The 18,106-nt window shown below is 41.7% G+C and overlaps 1 protein-coding gene across 1 annotated transcript in view; it reads right to left on the bottom strand.

Annotated features, from left to right (window-relative positions):
• Nucleotides 1–18,106, bottom strand: part of csmd2 (CUB and Sushi multiple domains 2) — a 280,443-nt gene that overhangs the window by 82,334 nt on the left and 180,003 nt on the right. The window contains 8 exon segments of the mRNA XM_034094476.1: nt 7,167–7,293; nt 11,456–11,647; nt 11,832–11,988; nt 12,365–12,534; nt 13,844–14,032; nt 14,844–15,059; nt 15,840–15,956; nt 16,521–16,709. Coding sequence (XP_033950367.1) covers nt 7,167–7,293; nt 11,456–11,647; nt 11,832–11,988; nt 12,365–12,534; nt 13,844–14,032; nt 14,844–15,059; nt 15,840–15,956; nt 16,521–16,709 — 1,357 coding nt within the window.

Below are 18,106 nucleotides of genomic sequence, written 5' to 3'. Positions count from 1 at the left end.
TACTTATATAGCGCTTTATCCAGTCTTTAAGACCCCTCAAAGCGCTTTACATACTACATGTCGTTCACCCATTCATACTGAGCAGGGTATGTTAGGACATGCACTAACATACATACACATTCACACACCGTTGGCCATGCCATCGGGAGCAACTCAGGGTTAAGTATCTTGCTCAAGGATACATCGACATGTTGACTGCATGGGCTGGGATCGAACCCACAACCTTCTGGTTGAAAGACGACCGCACTCCCTCGCAGCCACAGTCGCCCTTATACAACCCATGTTGCATTTTGCACCTGCCAAAATGTCTTTGACCAAAAACATCTTAGTTCACCCTTGACTCCAGAAACCCTTGAGTGTTTCTGAGATCTTGCATCCACTAGAATGGTTCAGACAAATTTGAAAACATGATGCCTCTGGCTGTGCCGTCGCATGAGCAGAGGCATACAAACAGCAACACATAACTAAAGCATGAGCTGTGGGAGGAGATAGAAGAGAGAGAGCAAGCTTAACCCGTTCACTTCTCCTCAGTACTCTGGGCTAACCCAACCTAAATGACAAGGCACACATCTGTGATATCTCTTGTGGCACTGAGAATCTAACACCAACGTTTCTAGACTATAAAGAGTTAGAGAAGACAACCAGAGGTAAGTGTCAACAACTCAAATGTGGGTGTGAAAGTGATACTTCTGAGTACTGCTGAGGGGGAGCACTTGAGAAGGGCTATTGACCCTGAAACGCACCAGACAAGAGCAAGGTGCCGAACCTTTGGCAGATAACACCTTTAGAGTTTTGATGTATTTCTGCAAACTCATGAATTAAATCTGCAGAAATACATACAATTAAGATGAACTAATTATCTTTAAAGATAGTGTTAGTGAGTTGGAGAATTAAAAAAAAGTGTATTCTCCAACTCGGAATTGATCTACAATAACCAGACTCTATATGTTTTCTTGATACAAAATAGAAGCTAAATGATCTGAATAAAATATAACTAAAGATCACCACATATCAAATATTTGTATAATTATGTAAAACACCATGGTCAAAAAAGGTGTTTGATATTCTACAGTGCTGATTATCAGATGTCTGTACAGTCTCTGATGTAACTAGTATACCAGTCCAGGTTTATTTGAGCATTATATAATATACATGAGTACATTCTGGTTGTAGTTGCAGTTGTGTGATCTCCATCCACCATCGTGGCTCGTCTCCATTCTTCAGTGACCAAAGTTCATGTTAAAAGGCCTCCATCCCTGTCATGTAAGCCCCTCAGGCAAATGTGAATGCTGTTCTGAAACCCTGAGGTACTACAAACCCTTACCCTATGCTCCACCTCCCCTTACTCTAGACAGGAGATGCTGAGGTGTTTTAAAAGATGTATCCGCATCAGTTAAACATCAAGAGAATGTTTTCCTTACATTACATGTTACATGTTAGACGCTTTTATCCAAAGCGACTTCCATACTCAATACTGGGGGCAATCCCCACAGGAGCAATTTGGGGTGAAGTGTCTCGCCCAGGGACACAACGACATGCTGACTGCAGTGGGGTTTGAACCTGCGACCCCCTGAATCCAACACCAAGGCTCTATCCACTGCCACATGCCTCTTCAGATGTATGTACAGTTATTCCTTCCTGCTTGACTTATTCATGTGAATGTGCAGAAGGTGTGTGAATCTAGACAGCATTAAGGATTAGAGTGTGTCAAATATGGTTCTGATTTGCATGAGCAATGTTTGAATCACACACCAATCATGTGTTGGATCCATACTCCTGTGCTCTTTTTAAATGCAACATTCAGGACTGCCAAACACCGAATCATGCTCTACTTTCAGATGCATGTGTTGAAAGAAAGATGGAATGATGAGTGTAAGGAAGAGGGAAAACAGAAGGTAAGGGAGGGAACAAAAACAAGACCAGCATTAATCATTGCCGCGCTGCCTGAAGAAGAGGATGATGGCAGGAGGATAAGAGGTTGATGGAGAGCAGAGGAAGCTCCGAAGGATGGAGGGATTTGTGCTGAGCAGTCGGATGGATAGGATGGACGTGGGCTGCATGTTAGGATAATTGGTTCCTTTTATACAAGATCTAAATAGCCCATCTCTCCTTGTCACTTTTTGAGAGTGAAGCCGGGATAAGGAGATGGTGAAAAAGAGAAGATGGGGAGAGGATAAGAACGATGCTGGCCGGAAGCAAGATACATGTTGAAAGGGGCTTGTGAGATTTATCCGTCTTTCATCTGCTCAGTAGGTGTGAGGCCTGCAGACTAAACTTTCATTTATTTGTAATGAAGAAATCCTATTGGCTCTCTTTATTTTGAACTATCTTTTTGTTTATTACTTATTTGACTGGCTTTATTGCCCTGGTTGTTGATGCAGAGCCTCCTGCAGCAGCAGCAGCAGCAGCAGCAGCAGCCTGAGAGCAGAGTGTGTGTACAAGTCCACACTTGTTCAATTGGAAAGCCGTACTCAGGAAGTTGTTCATTGCAGAGGATCTGAGAAGTGAAGTGTGAGGCTTCCAGCAGGGAAAGTCAATTTTTTTTAACACTTTCTCCTCTTAAGAGAAAGGCTGCTGGGTGAAGTGGAACGTGTGGGGTTAGAGGAGGGAGGAATAAAACCACAGGTTGAGGGAAGTAGGATTACTGTATTTCTCAGCAAGGAAAAGAAAAGTGTGCGCTGTCAAAGCTTTGTAAAATCATAGAAAGCCGTGTTTTGAAGTTTAGGAAAAACCAGACTTTATACTTGTCCCCTTCCTAAATCAAGTATCGGATAGGGTTTGCCGAGAGGAGATGAGAAGGTGTGAGAGAGGGACGGAAAATATGTATCAGGTCTTTTTTGATTCTGCCTAAATTATTTTGTATTCATACAGTATTAGGAAAACAGAGAGAGACATCGAGAGGCGAGATTCTCTCACATGAATACAAAACAGTGGAGCTGCAATCAAGACTCCTGTGGGGAGTCTTCAGTGTATGTGTGCATGAAGACGATAAATAAGTAAGTATGTGAGGGGGTGTATTGATGTGTAGAACAGAGATGTCGACGAAACTTCAAACTGCCTGCTTTTCACCACTAATTGAGAATGTGTGTATAAAGCCTATCGCATGTTCGGAGCTAACCTCATCAATATGTGTGGCTTCTGTGGGCCTGTCCCTGTGGGTTCATCCATCAGGGAGACACATCCATGTGAAGACACCGAGCACAGCAGGGCGGTGTTGTGTCGACACTTGAACCGTCTCGTCTAGTTCTTGTACGGCAAAGGCACATGATGTAATGCCGTGTAAGCCATTCAGATAAAAGGACAGCCGCTATTATTTTTAGGCAGGAAAAGGGGGGAAATTGGAAAGTGAATCAGTGAGATTAAAGTAGAGGTTAAAGAACACGCACACACATTTGCACCATCCATTTTCCACATTCATTCCTTATCACTCTACTCTGTCCCTAGCCATCACCATCATCTAAGAAATGTCTCTAACCTGAACCTAATTCAAGTTTGTATTCTCAACTTTTTTTCAACTTCACTTTTTCTAAAGATCATTGGTCCAAAAACAAATGTACAAACACACAAGAAATACATTATATAACATTGTCTTTTGGGGTGAGCAAACCCAGTAAAATATATGTGCATATTTATGTAAGACTGAAGGCAATATGTATGTGATGGAGCATGACAGATGTGGGCTGCATTGCATTGGAAAAGTGCTATGTGTGGCTCCTGAGGCTGATCCACCTGAAAAAAGTGTCCGTAAGCGATGTTGTTGCCGTCAATGCTAGCTTTCGGGAGCTGCTTCATTTCACACGCAGGTGGTCTTGACAAAGAAGCATGTTTTCACCGACAAATAAATTGTAGACACACTGCACCCCAAGCTTACACCATATACCACACACACACACACACACACACACACACACACACACACACACACACACACACACACACACACACACACACACACACACACACACACACACACACACACACACACACACACACACACACACACACACACACACACACACACACACACACACACACACACACACACACACACACACACACACACACACACACACACACACACACACACACACACACACACACTTTCTCCCTTGACGTTCCATGGACTGAACGGAGGGGATTTCTTCGGGAGGTTGTGGTAAATTGGTAGTTTAATCAAATAAAATAATACTAATTCACCATCACACGCTATCTCTCTTTTTGTCTAGTTCTCTTAACCTCCCTAGTGTTGAACAAACAACCCGGGCACTGAGTTATAACTTTAGAAAATATCTTTAAAATATCTTTATAAAAAGTGCTTGAACCTGTGGGCATGTACCGTGTAGCCTACCTCCCTCCTTTGATCTTTGTAGCATTAACCACTGACTGTTCTATCGCTGAAATGGCTCATTACCTCCCTTATCCTCTCGATTGCTTTTTTATTGTTTTTATATCTTTATGTCTGTATTCCTCTCTCTGCCTCCCACCTATATTCCGTATCCATCCATAACTCCCGGCAAACCAGTTGTGGGCTTTTCAGATGTCACTCGGCATATCTCCTGGTCTCTCACAAACTCGGAGCGGTTTAATTTGTATGCTACCTTCGGCTGCAACATTTGATACACAAGGAATCCCCGGGCTAATGCATTGCAAATTCGTCTCAATAATACATTGCGTGGGTAGGATCAAAGGCATGGATACAGAGCATAGTACCTTGCAGAGGAATGCCGGGGACCCAGAGGTGCTGAAGGCACTAATGAACCAAAACTAGCAATCAGGAGGGACCGAGGAATGTCAGATGTGCTAGCTATGGGATGGCACTCCCACACAATTAGATCCATGCAGAAAATCACACATTTATAGAAACGACATGGCAAAGTGAAGAAAATAAAGTATACAGTGCTATCTGATAGTATTATGTAGATGTGTTTTTCATATTGGATTGAACATAAAACATGTGCCAGAGCTAGAATGAGTTAGTGTTGGAGTGTGTTGAGTTAAAAGGCTTGCATGATATTACCAGGGCAGATATACAATTCTGCTGCAGTCTGTTAAAAGTTATTGAATATGATCACTATCATGTAACTTTATTATGAATGACTTCCTATCCCCTAACATTGGCGAATTATTATTTATAGAATGTTTATAAAAAGTGCCGGGATTCATAAATGTCATACATGCACCACTAGGATGGTCAAGTGATTATCTACGAGAAGTTAATTCAATTTATGAGAAGAGAGATGATATCCCTCCTACTTGAACCATCTATTGAGCTCATCGCCTCCTCACATGCTCCTTCATGGACACGTGCATTTATGGACTAATCAGTATCCTCCTTCACAGCACTGTTCCCACATGTACATAGGCTTACACACGTATTTCATTAGTTTACAGCTCTGCTTTATGACAGTACATGAACACCATTGATATTCCAAACACGTCCAACACACTGCTAGCTCCATGTTTGTGGCTTAATGGCCGACCATTTAGATGCTGTCAAAACATGGGAGTTATCATAAACATGCTGATTTATGACTGACACATGTCTGCTGTCCTGAGTAGCTTAATGGACGGAGAATGACACATACGGGGTTAAAATGTCCATTTTCCACAAGGACAAAGTATTGTTAAAATGTGTCCTACAGTATGTACTTGATATCTATCTATCTATATGTTTATCATTTTATATATGAGGTAGGGACTTGGCTTGGCAACTGGAAGGTCACCAGTTCAAGTCCCGGCAAGACCAAGTGCTACCGAGGTGTCCCTGAGCAAGGCACCGTTCCCTACACTGCTCCCCGGGCAGCCCACTGCTCCTAACACTAGGATGGGTCAAATACAGAGAAACAATTTCCCCACGGAAATATAATAGAAAGTATATCCATCCATCTATCTATTTATCTATCTATGTTGATTCAAAATGTATGTTCAAAAATGTTGAATTGCTTGCACACTGGACACAAAAAATGGTCACTGAAAAGACTATATATTTTTGATGGTCTTTCATGCTTTTAGGTTATAAACATTTGCAAACAATGTCATATTTTGTACATGGGAAGTAACACGACGATACAATGGTCCATCCAGACTGGCAACGGAAAGAGCATACAAACAGACGAAAACACCTCTGAGAAAAGTTCAAATGAATAGCAAAAATCAAAAAGTATTGCTAAAAGGAATTGAGAGCTTAGAATCCAAATATGTGCATTATTAAAAAGGAGCAATTTATTGTTTGAGTATCAAGTGCAGAATATTGCCTGAAGTTTAAGAAGCTTGAATTAAATAAAGCACATTTCCAAACTTCAGAATAGAAATAGGAAGTTGGTCGAGGGTTAGCTCTATTGGAACAGGAGCCACAGCAATGGGCACATCAACAAACATTTGCATACATGAGTGAATGAACTGAATGAATACAAAACAGGCGCACGCAAGTGCACGCAGAGTCAATAGAGGAAGGCCAATAGTGACGGATGGAAGCAATTTTGAAGGAAATTGAAGCATGTAGCTAATTATTCCTAAATTCCTATAACTTCAGACAACACATTTACTGATGCAGAACAAAAACAAATGTTTTTCTAGCTGTTACAATTGGGGTAATAGGCTGATTGTGTTCCTTTTAGGAATCACTACCCTGCGGCATCTCAGGAACACATTAAGGACATTTTGGGGGATCCCGCGGGGCACGGTGTGGAAAAAGGACTGCTGCCACTACCCTAACCACATGGAGAAAAATATCTTTGATCACAAAAAATATGCAAGAAAGGAAATAAATATGATGCTAGAGAATAACCTAAGTTTACATTTTCTAGAAAGCTATCATCAAAAACCTCATGCTAGATAAAGGGTCTTGCAGGATGTTGCTTACTTGCATTAAATCAAATTCAAGAGAGTAAAGCATAGAACACACTATCATAGCCCACTTGACTTTCTTAAGGCTCTGAGGTGGCATTTCCCCTTCCCCAGTAGTAACTCAACTATTGGCCAATAGCAGCTCGCTGAAGATTGATTACACAGCAGCCTGTGAAAGTGATGAATACAACTGCAAAAAGGAGGTCTAAATTGGAAGTATATTGAAAGGTGGTAGATTGAAAGAAAGAAAGCCCAGGAAAAGAACAATGTAATCAGAAAACTAGAAAGGCGCGAACAAGGAAACAAAGCGTTGCTCAGACCTAATAGTGCTTCCAGAGGGGGCCTCGATGGTCCAGGTGCAGTGCAGGTTGTGCTCATAGGGCGCTGGGTAGCCCGGAGACAGGATACGACCAGAAAGCTCGTCCTTGATGGCGCCCCCACACTCCGCTGGAAAGAGGAACAGAGAGAGCGACAGATTAAGGAGCTGAGCAATTAATGCTAAGAGGAAAAGAAAATGTGTAAAATAAGTAAAAGCTCATCAATGCTCTGAAAGTCAAATTAATAAAAGGATACGGCAAGATTAACATACTTAACAAGCCAGAAACTGCATTATCCCACTTCCAGTAAAGTGCATCGTGCCGGTTTCCTCTCATCATTATTAATTATTGACATGGTATAGTCGAACGCTAAAGTGTGATGTGCGTCATCATCTTGTTTGCAATTTGAATGATAAGAGGGAGAGCAGCCAACTTAATATACTCTGTGCATCCTCTTGGCTCAGTGAAGGCAATCCAGCAACTTTACAAATGACCTCGTCCTGTTACCTTTCAAAGTTGATGGACTGGAACAACATAACTTTCAATATGTTTAAAGAAAACTAATTTCCACTGATATGGAAAAATGGGTTGGGGTTAAAGGGACCCTAAGATTCTTTTATCGGCTCCTTTCATGTGAGTTAAAAGCATTTTAGGGCTCAATCTATACATATGTGTACTCCAAGTATGTACAGAATAGATGCATGTTTCCTATTGTGGAGGTGTCACTGATATTAGCATCTACTGGACAACATGAGACTATGATCATACCGAAAGAGTATTGTCATTGAGATGCTTATGGGAGTGTTTGTGGCAGTAGTAGTGTTTGAAGACAAGATGATGGTTCTAGTATCATATCACAGTTCAACAAGCCCCCCTGAGGAGCTCAACAGACATCAAACATGAGCTCCATCTCTCAAGACATAGACAATCATACATCTCTGATACTACAAAGCAAAATCAGGGGGCACAATATTTTCTCAGGAACAGTGGGAAGAATGGAGATATCTTTCCAGCTTCAAGTAATACATTTCCATCAGAAAGGCTCTGTGACTGAAAAGCAATGTTCAGCCCCCCTTCAATTACCCCCTCCTACTCTCATCCAAAAAGTGAATGAAAACAAATGTTCTTTCAACAACATTAGACTTAAAGTGTTTTTGTTAAGATTGTTGAAGTCATCTCATCTGACAAGAAGAGGGTAAAAGTATTCTACTTTCCTTTTTCTTCCGCTGAGAGGAAAATAGCTCTTTCAAAAACAGGGGAAAAATGGAGGTCAAGAAATCATGCTGATGATGATGATGGCTGTGAAATCAATCTGAGGAAAATAGACCCTGTGTTGAAATACGGCAGCAGCAGAAAACACACACATGAACAGGCTGGCAAGAAACCAACTCAGGAACTAGCTAAGTGAACAAAACAGCGCTCACACACAACGAGAAGATCCCACCGTCAGACAGACACAAGCTGTCGTTTCTCCGTAAACAATTAAGCAAATATTTCCTTGCTTTGTTTCTCTCCTTACTCTCCTACTTCACACTCTTCGCCTCCCTCGGGCGTTGTGCATTTCAACTGCAATAATCACCAGAGCTGGCCTCTGATCGGTTTTCACACAATACAAAACACAAACTTGAAATAGAGTTTATGAAATGATTTAAATATTGGATTGTCCTCTCTTCTGTCACTATATTAGAAGGAAAGTAAAAATGCGAAAATAATGAAAGGGAGAAGATGGAAGAGGTTTTAGTTTCTCTCTTCAAGCTTTTTCCCCTCTGTTATGCTTTTCTTGTTGAAATAAACTTGCTGTTTTTTTATGGAGTGAGAAGTGAAGAGGGTGATCTATCACTGTGAGACAGAGCCATCTCTTTCCTCTAGCCTTATGACCTAAGAAACTACAGCTCAGTGCTGCCATGGCAGTGTACCTCGCTCAGCTACTCTACCCTTCAATCTATGTCTGCACATACACCTTCATACAAGTCAGCTTGGATTCTGCCTCTTCTTGTCTCACCATTTTCTCTGTACATTTCCCCACAAGACAGACTGTATGTATCATTACACGTATATCAAAGTTTGATATAGGGAAATAAAGTATGTGGCGCTTTACATATCAAACACATACATACTTAATGACGGCTACAATAGGATGATCCATTTTGTTTTCAATACATATTGAATTGTGAATTGCATGAAATTATGAGCTGTTTTTGTTTTGTTTTATGTATGTTTGACTGTGTGTGTGTGTGTGTGTGTGTGTGTGTGTGTGTGTGTGTGTGTGTGTGTGTGTGTGTGTGTGTGTGTGTGTGTGTGTGTGTGTGGACCCCAGGAAGAATAGCCAATGCTAGTGCTAATGGGGATCCTAATAAATAATAATTGTACACAATCACTTTACTTAAACACAGATACAAATAATGTAAAACGGTGCAAATTGCTATTAAAAACAAAATACATTGGACAGGGACTGTAATTATGCCACATTGTTGTTTGTTGTGTTATCATCTGGTTATCATACGACTCAGTTCCCACATCAGTGTCGAACACATCGCTGCTCAAGCTTTCAATCTTGCAACTTTCCTCTTCCGTGACTTTCAGGAAATAAACTCTCCCTATTGTTTTCAACTCAATTTTTTTCTGCTTCCTCCCCGGCTCGATGTACCCTTCTCATCTGTGTTCAGAGTGTCCCCACTGCTCCAAAATAATCCCACCATTACAAACAGAAGCAGTCCCTCATCTGCTCCCAAATTCACTCTGGCTGTTTGGCTATCATTTGCAGCGAAAAAGGCGCACGGGGAGGACAAACCTGTTCAGAGATATAAAGTTTGTTGGATGTTGAATATACCTCGTCATGGAATTGCCTGTCAGTTTGAGTTGAAATGGGAGCCAATAAATATTATTCTAATCACCTTGGGGGGTGTCAAAGAACACCAACCTGCCCGTTTTCCTTAACGAGCTTCTGGCTGCTTTCTGAGAGACTCTATCAACATGTCTACCATGAGAAGATTGTTCTGCGTTTCTTTTACCATGAAACCATATAGGGCAGTATGTGTGCGTAGGTGTGTCAGTTTTGAAACATCATAAAGCAGACCATGTTAGTGTTAGCTGCCAACGACTGACAAGTGAACTGTAGGTGAACCCTACCGAATGCTCAGATGGGTAAACTATCTAATGGAGAAATGATCTCCATAACATTGATTTTAAAAGCCTGTCCACCACAGACAGTTAGGGGTTAATACCTGCCTATGTGCTCGGTGTGCTGCTGATACGGGAAGAGTCTTATTTTAGTGAAATTAAATAATGCGAAAAGGGAGTCTATGCAATCGGGATATGAATGTATGGAGCGGAATAGAGCACAGTCATTTCCTGATGAGATAATGCACTGAATAAGGTGCTGGGAAAGCAACCAAATGGATGGCCCAAAATAGCAGAGCTATAACAAACCACATAGCTTCCCTCAACATGCACCAGCCAATTCACATTGTGATGGAAATAAAACTAGGTCAGACATGTTGGTTTAGCTGAAAGAACAAAAACTGGTAAGGATTAGTAGCGTGCCAAACACTAAAGCAGCCACTGATAAATACAGTAATATAATGTGTTTCAGCACAATGCTGCAACCTGGATTATTAGCTTAATTTAACATAGCATGATGTAACCAATGGTGATGTAAGGAAAGGTAATAACACACTGTCCTGTAAGGCAGGATAGCAGAGAATAGCCTTACATTGCAGGACAGTTGGTAGCTGATGTAACGTTGAGATGTACATTTGGTCATGTGTTGCAATCAAATTCATTTTTGCATTTACATAAGTATATTTATTCTGCCGTTCTTCATATTTCCACAATACATCCTACGTGTGAAAGCCTTAGCTAGTAGATCAATTGCATCCAAACAATTCTCATACGAAACGTGATGATTTGCTCTCCATTAAACAACACATGTTTAGCTACTACTTGGTCCTCTGCACTTTTAAACTGCTGAATCAAAAAAGTGGTTATTCTGCAAAACAATCTATTTAGCTTTAATACTTTAATTACTTTTTGTTGACAGAATTAATGTCTCAGATCTTTCAAATCTTGTACTGGAATATGTTTCTATGGTTGTACAATACCTACTTTTACTTTATGTAGTACTTCCCATGTCACAAACAGACTGATGTTACAGAGATAGATACAAAACTGTACAAATTGTAAATGTGAGAAAAAAAATCAAAAGACCCCAAAATGATATTAGCAAATAAACAAATATTTCTCTAAACAACAAGGACACAGTTCTCTAATCCCCTAAGGAGCATCAGACTCACCCATACAGAGTGGGAGGGGGCTGTCCCATGACCTCCTCTCCCCCCTCAGGCAGGTAAGCACCTCGGGTCCTTTCAGGGTGTAGCCTGGGTCACAGCTGTACGACACGGTGCTCCCTGCAAAGTGACCCTTGTCCTCCCGCTTGTAGCCAAATTGAGGAGCACCTGGATCCTCACATTTCACCAGCTCGAAACCTTGGATGCAGAGGGTAAGGCGAGGAAGGACAGCACAGCACAGCAGTAGGAACGTTTTATTAAACAAAAAAATTGTATGGATTTGATGAGGCAACAGAGAGAGTTGGAAGCACATAAACAAACAAACTGTCCCAAAATGCAAATGTTAAATGTAACGAAGGGTGGGTGTTTGTGTGTTACTCACTAATGAAGTGCAGTTCAAAGCCTTTGCTGGTGTTATCCGCATTGCTGACAAACTCCAGCCACATGGAGCTGGAGGTGGTGTTCAAAGTGGTCTCTAGCATCTCGCTGCCTGTAAACACCCCCAGCAGACGAGCCTTATTACTGCTGCCATCAAAGACCTGGGAGGAAGAGAGGCAGAGTGGGAGGAAGATGATCAGGTGTGCACATGCAGATATGCTACACACACACACACACACACACGCAGATATGACACACACACACACACACACACACACACACACACACACACACACACACACACACACACACACACACACACACACACACACACACACACACACACACACACACACACACACACACACACACACACACACACACACACACACACACACACACACACACACACACACACACACACACACACACACACACACACACACACACACACACACACACACACACACACACACACACACACACACACACACACACACACACACACACACACAAAATTCCCCTCCACCCCCTCACTTTCAGCATGTCATCCTCCTCCAGTCTGAATTCGCGTGCTCGTAGCTGGATGCCTTTTCCCGGCTGCGTCTGGATAGAGTAGATGCACTCGTGGTAGTTGCCGTAGTAACCGGGGTAGTTGGGTGATAGCAGCACCCCTTGCATGCCAGTCACGGATGAGCCGCATTCAGCTAGAGAAGAAGAGAAGGAGCGGAGAGACAGAAAGAGAGACAGAGGAGGTGTTGGAGAGAGCAGAGGACATGTCAATCGCTATATGCTTGAAACTGGCAGAGTATTCTTTCATGCCGTCATGCAGAGGGAGATGGGAGAGGTGATGGAGAGGGGGATGAAGCCGATAACTACACCTGAATGTTGAGTGGCACATCAGCGTAATCACAATGCAATCTGAATAAGATGAACAGTCATTTCAGCTCTATTTGAAAATTGCTTTTTCTGAATCATATCAGGAAAAGAGTGGACAATTTGGGGCGGCTTTTTATGTAGGAAAATAGCCGCCAACATTTAAATAGCAACAAATGATTCCTGAATGTTATCTTTGGCAGCGAGGTAAGATGAGGTGATGGGACTGTCCCAGAGGTGTATAAAATAATAACAAGTTCCTAATATACAGCTGATTTTATATGTAAAAATAAAACAATGTGTCATCGCTATCAACTTTAAAAAATGCGGATTCTTCTGGGCCAAACACAACAAGAGCAGCATTTTTCATTCTCTCAGTTAAATATGCAACGAGAACCGGGGCAGAAGAGGCTGTCAAGTAAATTATAATACATTAAAATAGATTGACCTACTTAACACATGCCTAAACACTGACGATAAAACGTAGAGACAAATCCGATATTATTGGTGTGGGTAAAGAAAATAAATGTGACTGCACCAAATTGCATTTGCTAAACTGTAATTACTTGTTTCCAATGGAGCAATGTCAAAATCTTAACGTGAACAAATTACCTCAGAGAAAAATGCACAATAGGTACAAAATACTTCCATAGAATAATTAAAGTAGTCCACAATTTGTCCACTATGCTTAGGACAAACGCAGCAAGGTCAATCATTGCCTTGGCCTATAGTTTACCTATAATTAGGACCATTAGGATACCATTTGTATACATATAAGCACTCTAAAGCAGCTCTTAAGGTTTGGAGCATCATATGATCAACATAGTGACTTCAATCTTTGCAGATCGACTTCAATAACATCAATAATAAACATATTTCAGCTCTTGAATGTCATCTTCATTACATCTAAGCCATCATTTGGACAAAGTCAAAAAGGTTGTTTCTTTGAAGATATCCAACAAAGAGACAAAACTCAAGCGCATGGAGAGACGATAATGAGGAGAGTTGAAAGGGAAATGCCTCGTCTTGCAATGTGATTGACAGTGTTGTACATTAATGGGTGGGTTTGTGTGAAAGGGCAAGTGTGAGGAGGGTAGAGGGGAAGTGACAAAAGCCAAAAATAAACATGTGACCACCTACCCACACACCTTGGCAGAGGTGAGCTCCACACCCGCCTCCTGCCCCCTAAGCAGATCACCCTCGCCGGACCCTCCAGTCGGTAACCCGGGAAACAGGAGAAGATGAGGGCGTCGCCCACTCCGTACTGCAGGCCCTTCCTGGTACTGTAGGGCGGGATGCCGGGATCCTCGCATGGCTCCAAATCATACTCTGGAAAACAAAAGTATTAGTCGTACATAATACATACATACTAGGTTAACTGTGATGAGTATGTGTAACTTCCATGTCCTGTGATGTTTAAATGTGTGTAAACGCAACTGATAACACTTACTCTGTTATGCTTTGAAATGTTAAGAAGTTTAAAACACTGACTCAAAGGAAGTTGAACCACGTTTAAATTGATTGGATATCCTCAACAAACCCAGATAACAATGTTACTCATTCAAATCAATAAAGCATCAAGTGGCTATGAGGGGTAAAGACATATTTCTAAACATTTAGGCCTCCTTCCAGGAAAGCTTATTATTTTGAGTGGAATTACATGTTGTTATTATATTAATTAAACTGTGTGTTGGATTTCAAATGAAGGGATGCTGTGAGAGCAAAAGGAGGTGAGATGATTCTCTCAGTGGGTAAAGGGCCATCTGTGCTCTATCCTAATTGATTCATTTAAATTTAATCAATTCTCTTGATGTTAACCATTTCATTATTTACTCTCGAGTGGTGGTAATTACATATTTCTAGGACACATACTTACATCATTATTTTCTCCTTGTTTATGGTGGCCTCCTCCTAGCTAAGCATCGCTCTTACTGTGTCAATAACCTTGTAATTAATGGGGTTACAGAGAGTCTCTGATCCATACTCGTCCACTCTCAACAAGTGCTTAATGGTGTAACCTTTTTAAGCCAGAGCTCATGGTCTCTTCCAAATGATTTGCACGGCTCAGTACTGTGACCGGAACTTTTGGCTTTCCTTGTATTCGCTTCTTAGCAATTTGAATGACTAAATCCATTCTCACCAGAGAAAGTGATGTTGAATCCCTCATAGGAAACAGAGAAGTCGGAGAGGAAGCGGATCTGAGCCGTGTAGTTTCCAAACAGGCCTGCGCTGAGAGGGGGGGGCAGCGTGGAGCCCATCAGCCTCCACAGGGGCTGGGAGAAGCTGCCGTTCTCCGTCACCAACAGGAAGTCATGAGGGCTCTCCAGGTGGAACGTGTGGAAGGTGAATTGGACACCTGAAAAATAGAGCAAAAACATACACTGATATAATGTGTTGTCTATATTGACTTGATCACACTTTGAGGTTTGGTTTCACATGTATATATATTTTTATTTGCACTATTGTATATATTTCTATTGTTGTTATATGTTCATAGTTTACTAGACAAGACTCACACCTGTCTCCTATCCAAATTTGTGTAGACCGTTTTTTGTTTTATATATTTGCCGTTGTACCTTCTTTATATGTATACATCTTAATGTGTTTATATCTGTCTAGGTATGGGTATGTATGTGTTTATATATGTGTTTGTATGCATGTATACATATATGTATATATATATATGTTTATTCTTTGGGACGGTGAGACACAGCATTTCGATCTCCCATTTGTATCACACATACAGAGACATTTGGAATGAAGTTAACTTTGATATTCCTGCAAGCTAAAAACTAAATCAAATGTTTGTTTTCTTGAAATAATATATTCCCTGTCTCGTAATGCACACAGCCTCAATTCCCTGTCTTCCTTCCCATGTACTCATCAAAACATTATGCCCATGCAGAGAGAACAAATTATCCTGTATCGTTTTGATGTGAGCACTCTACCAAAAGGTGACATGACTGAAGTATTGTCCCGTGGCACCGCAGCCCTAGGCCAGCCTCTCAGCACTCCAGTCTTAAAGATTCTTCGTTTTCGGCAGGATAAAAAAGGGCCACTCGGTAGGGGGAGATGACATTGTAAAGGAAATTGAAGTTGGCTGATGCATGCGTTCGCACAGAAATGCTCAGCTCACCTTTCCCATGGGAGGTCTCGATTATCCACGTGCAGTTCAGGTTGTGTGGGTAAAAGTCTGGGAAGCCAGGGGACAGGATGGTGCCAAAGTTGCCCTGGATGTAACCTCCACACAATGCTGAAGACATAGGGAGGACAGAAACAGCGAGAGATGGATGAGGGAGACAAATTAGGCAAAATCAGAAAGGGCAAAACAAAGTGGATGAAGACAGAAATGAACTTTTTCCCCCAAAGTTGGGAAAACTGTTCTGGGCATTTACATTGCAGTGAAATACATTTTAAAAGAGGTGCCCTTCAACACAGCGGGAAGAACGAGAGTGGTATCATCAATACCATTAAAGAGTGGGCAGAAATCAATAGTGTCCTCAAATATAAAAGGATTTACAGATGAAGAAAAAGGGGAACATCAAAGGGCAAGCTCATGGCCTAACATATAAAACATTTATGATGAAACGAAGCAGAAACCTTTAAAGCCTAAAACAAGAGTTGTTGAGAGAAATGTTATCATCTTGTATGGATGTTATAATAACTTAGAAATAGCTATTTAAATGTGATGCAACATGAAGCAAAGCACTTCTCATGTTTGGTCTGCAAAAACATACAACAATGAATTTAGCTTTAATCTTATTCATGAAAACTGGCAGGAGACCATTCGTTTCTAGGTCCATTTTATGGAACGTACCATCACAGGTAGGCAGGGGGCGGCTCCACTGAAAATTGGGTTCACATTCTAAAGGCTCTGTGTCACTAAGTGTGTACCCTGCGTCACAGGTAAATGTCACCAAGGCTCCCACATAGAAGTCATTGCCGTGTCGCTGTCCGTTGACAGGTATACCCGGGTCCACGCAGTGATCCGACTGGAGCTGCAGGGCTGGAGAGGAAGAGACAGAAGAGGGGAATACGATCAGACACGCAAAGGTATTGAAATTCCACCTGCTAGCAGTGTAATTAGGCTGATTTCCTGTTTTCAATAGTTCAACTATAGGTCAAGAAAAGTTAAAAGGGTATTTTGCTCTCCAAAAGCAATCCCCATAAATAATTTACTTGAGCATCCTTCTGCAACAGGAATAAACCAATGAGAAGTTTCAGCTCCCGCTCCGTCTTGCATAGTTTCTGCCTAAGTAACGTTTGCGGTGAATTATTTAAGCCTTGCAAAGATTTCATCAGAGAGTAAAGGTTACCAGCAGGAGCCACATAGGTAGGAATGAAGATAGGAATGCTTTAAGGCAGTGATCACCAACTGGCGGCCCGCGGGCCACATCCGGCCGGCCAGACATTCTCATCCGGCCCTCATGACGGGGGTGACTGTGGCGTTGGTGGAGTGGTTACTGCATTCGCCTCTCACCCATTTTTTTTGTATACAACGTCTCGTGAGTAAGGTGCAGTACCGGAGTCCAACAGAGAGGCAGCAGCTGCGGGTCAGTAGGCTGCGTACTGCGAAACCTTCCCTCCCTTGAACAAGAATTGATCCTTATTGTGAAGAGTCTGGTTAATGCGCTCCGCACCACAGCAGTAGCCCCGCTGCGACAGAGTCCAACAGAGAGGCTGGAGCTGCGGGACAGTAGCCTCGAAGCAGGGTTGGGTTGTAACGGAATACATAACGGCGTTACGTAATCAGAATACAAAAATCAAGTAGGCTAACTGTAGTCAGCTGATGTTACATTTGAAAAACGAGTAATCTGATTACAGTTACTTTCGTAAACCTGAAGTGAATACATTTTGGAATACTTATTGGAATTATTGGTGGAAAAGTTTCCTCACAAAATGTAATATTCATTACCGGCAGAACTGTGTGCACACTGCACAGCGCTGCAGCATGTCTGTGAGCGAGAGAGAGATGCAGAGTGTCTGTGAGGCCCCGCCCCCACACGCAGATGAGAGAGAGAGATCTCTTTTAAAATATATTGAAAGTTAGAAACGGAGATGGTTAGATAAAATGTGCAAGATAACGTTTATGTAGCATTTCTTTATTGTCGAGATGATGACATTTATAACGGGATCAAATCAAAGTGAATGGCCTGCTGCTGCTGAAGGCATGGGGCAAGTGACTGGAACAAGTTTTAAAAGTTATTACATCGTTTCAGATAATACATAATAATGATAATTCATTCTATTTAGGGGCGCCCAAGGATACCTTACAATTCATAACATATTCCAATGAAAGGTTTTAAGACAGTAGCTACAAAGAATGCAGTCCGGGTGATGTTTTTTATGTGTGGTGCAGATGAGAGGGAGCTGTCCAGAATGACACCAAGATGTTGTGTTTGA

Source organism: Pseudochaenichthys georgianus, chromosome 11 (genome assembly GCF_902827115.2).
Source record: "Pseudochaenichthys georgianus chromosome 11, fPseGeo1.2, whole genome shotgun sequence".
Lineage (NCBI taxonomy): Eukaryota > Metazoa > Chordata > Actinopteri > Perciformes > Channichthyidae > Pseudochaenichthys > Pseudochaenichthys georgianus.
This window is presented reverse-complemented; position numbering and strand designations above follow the sequence as displayed.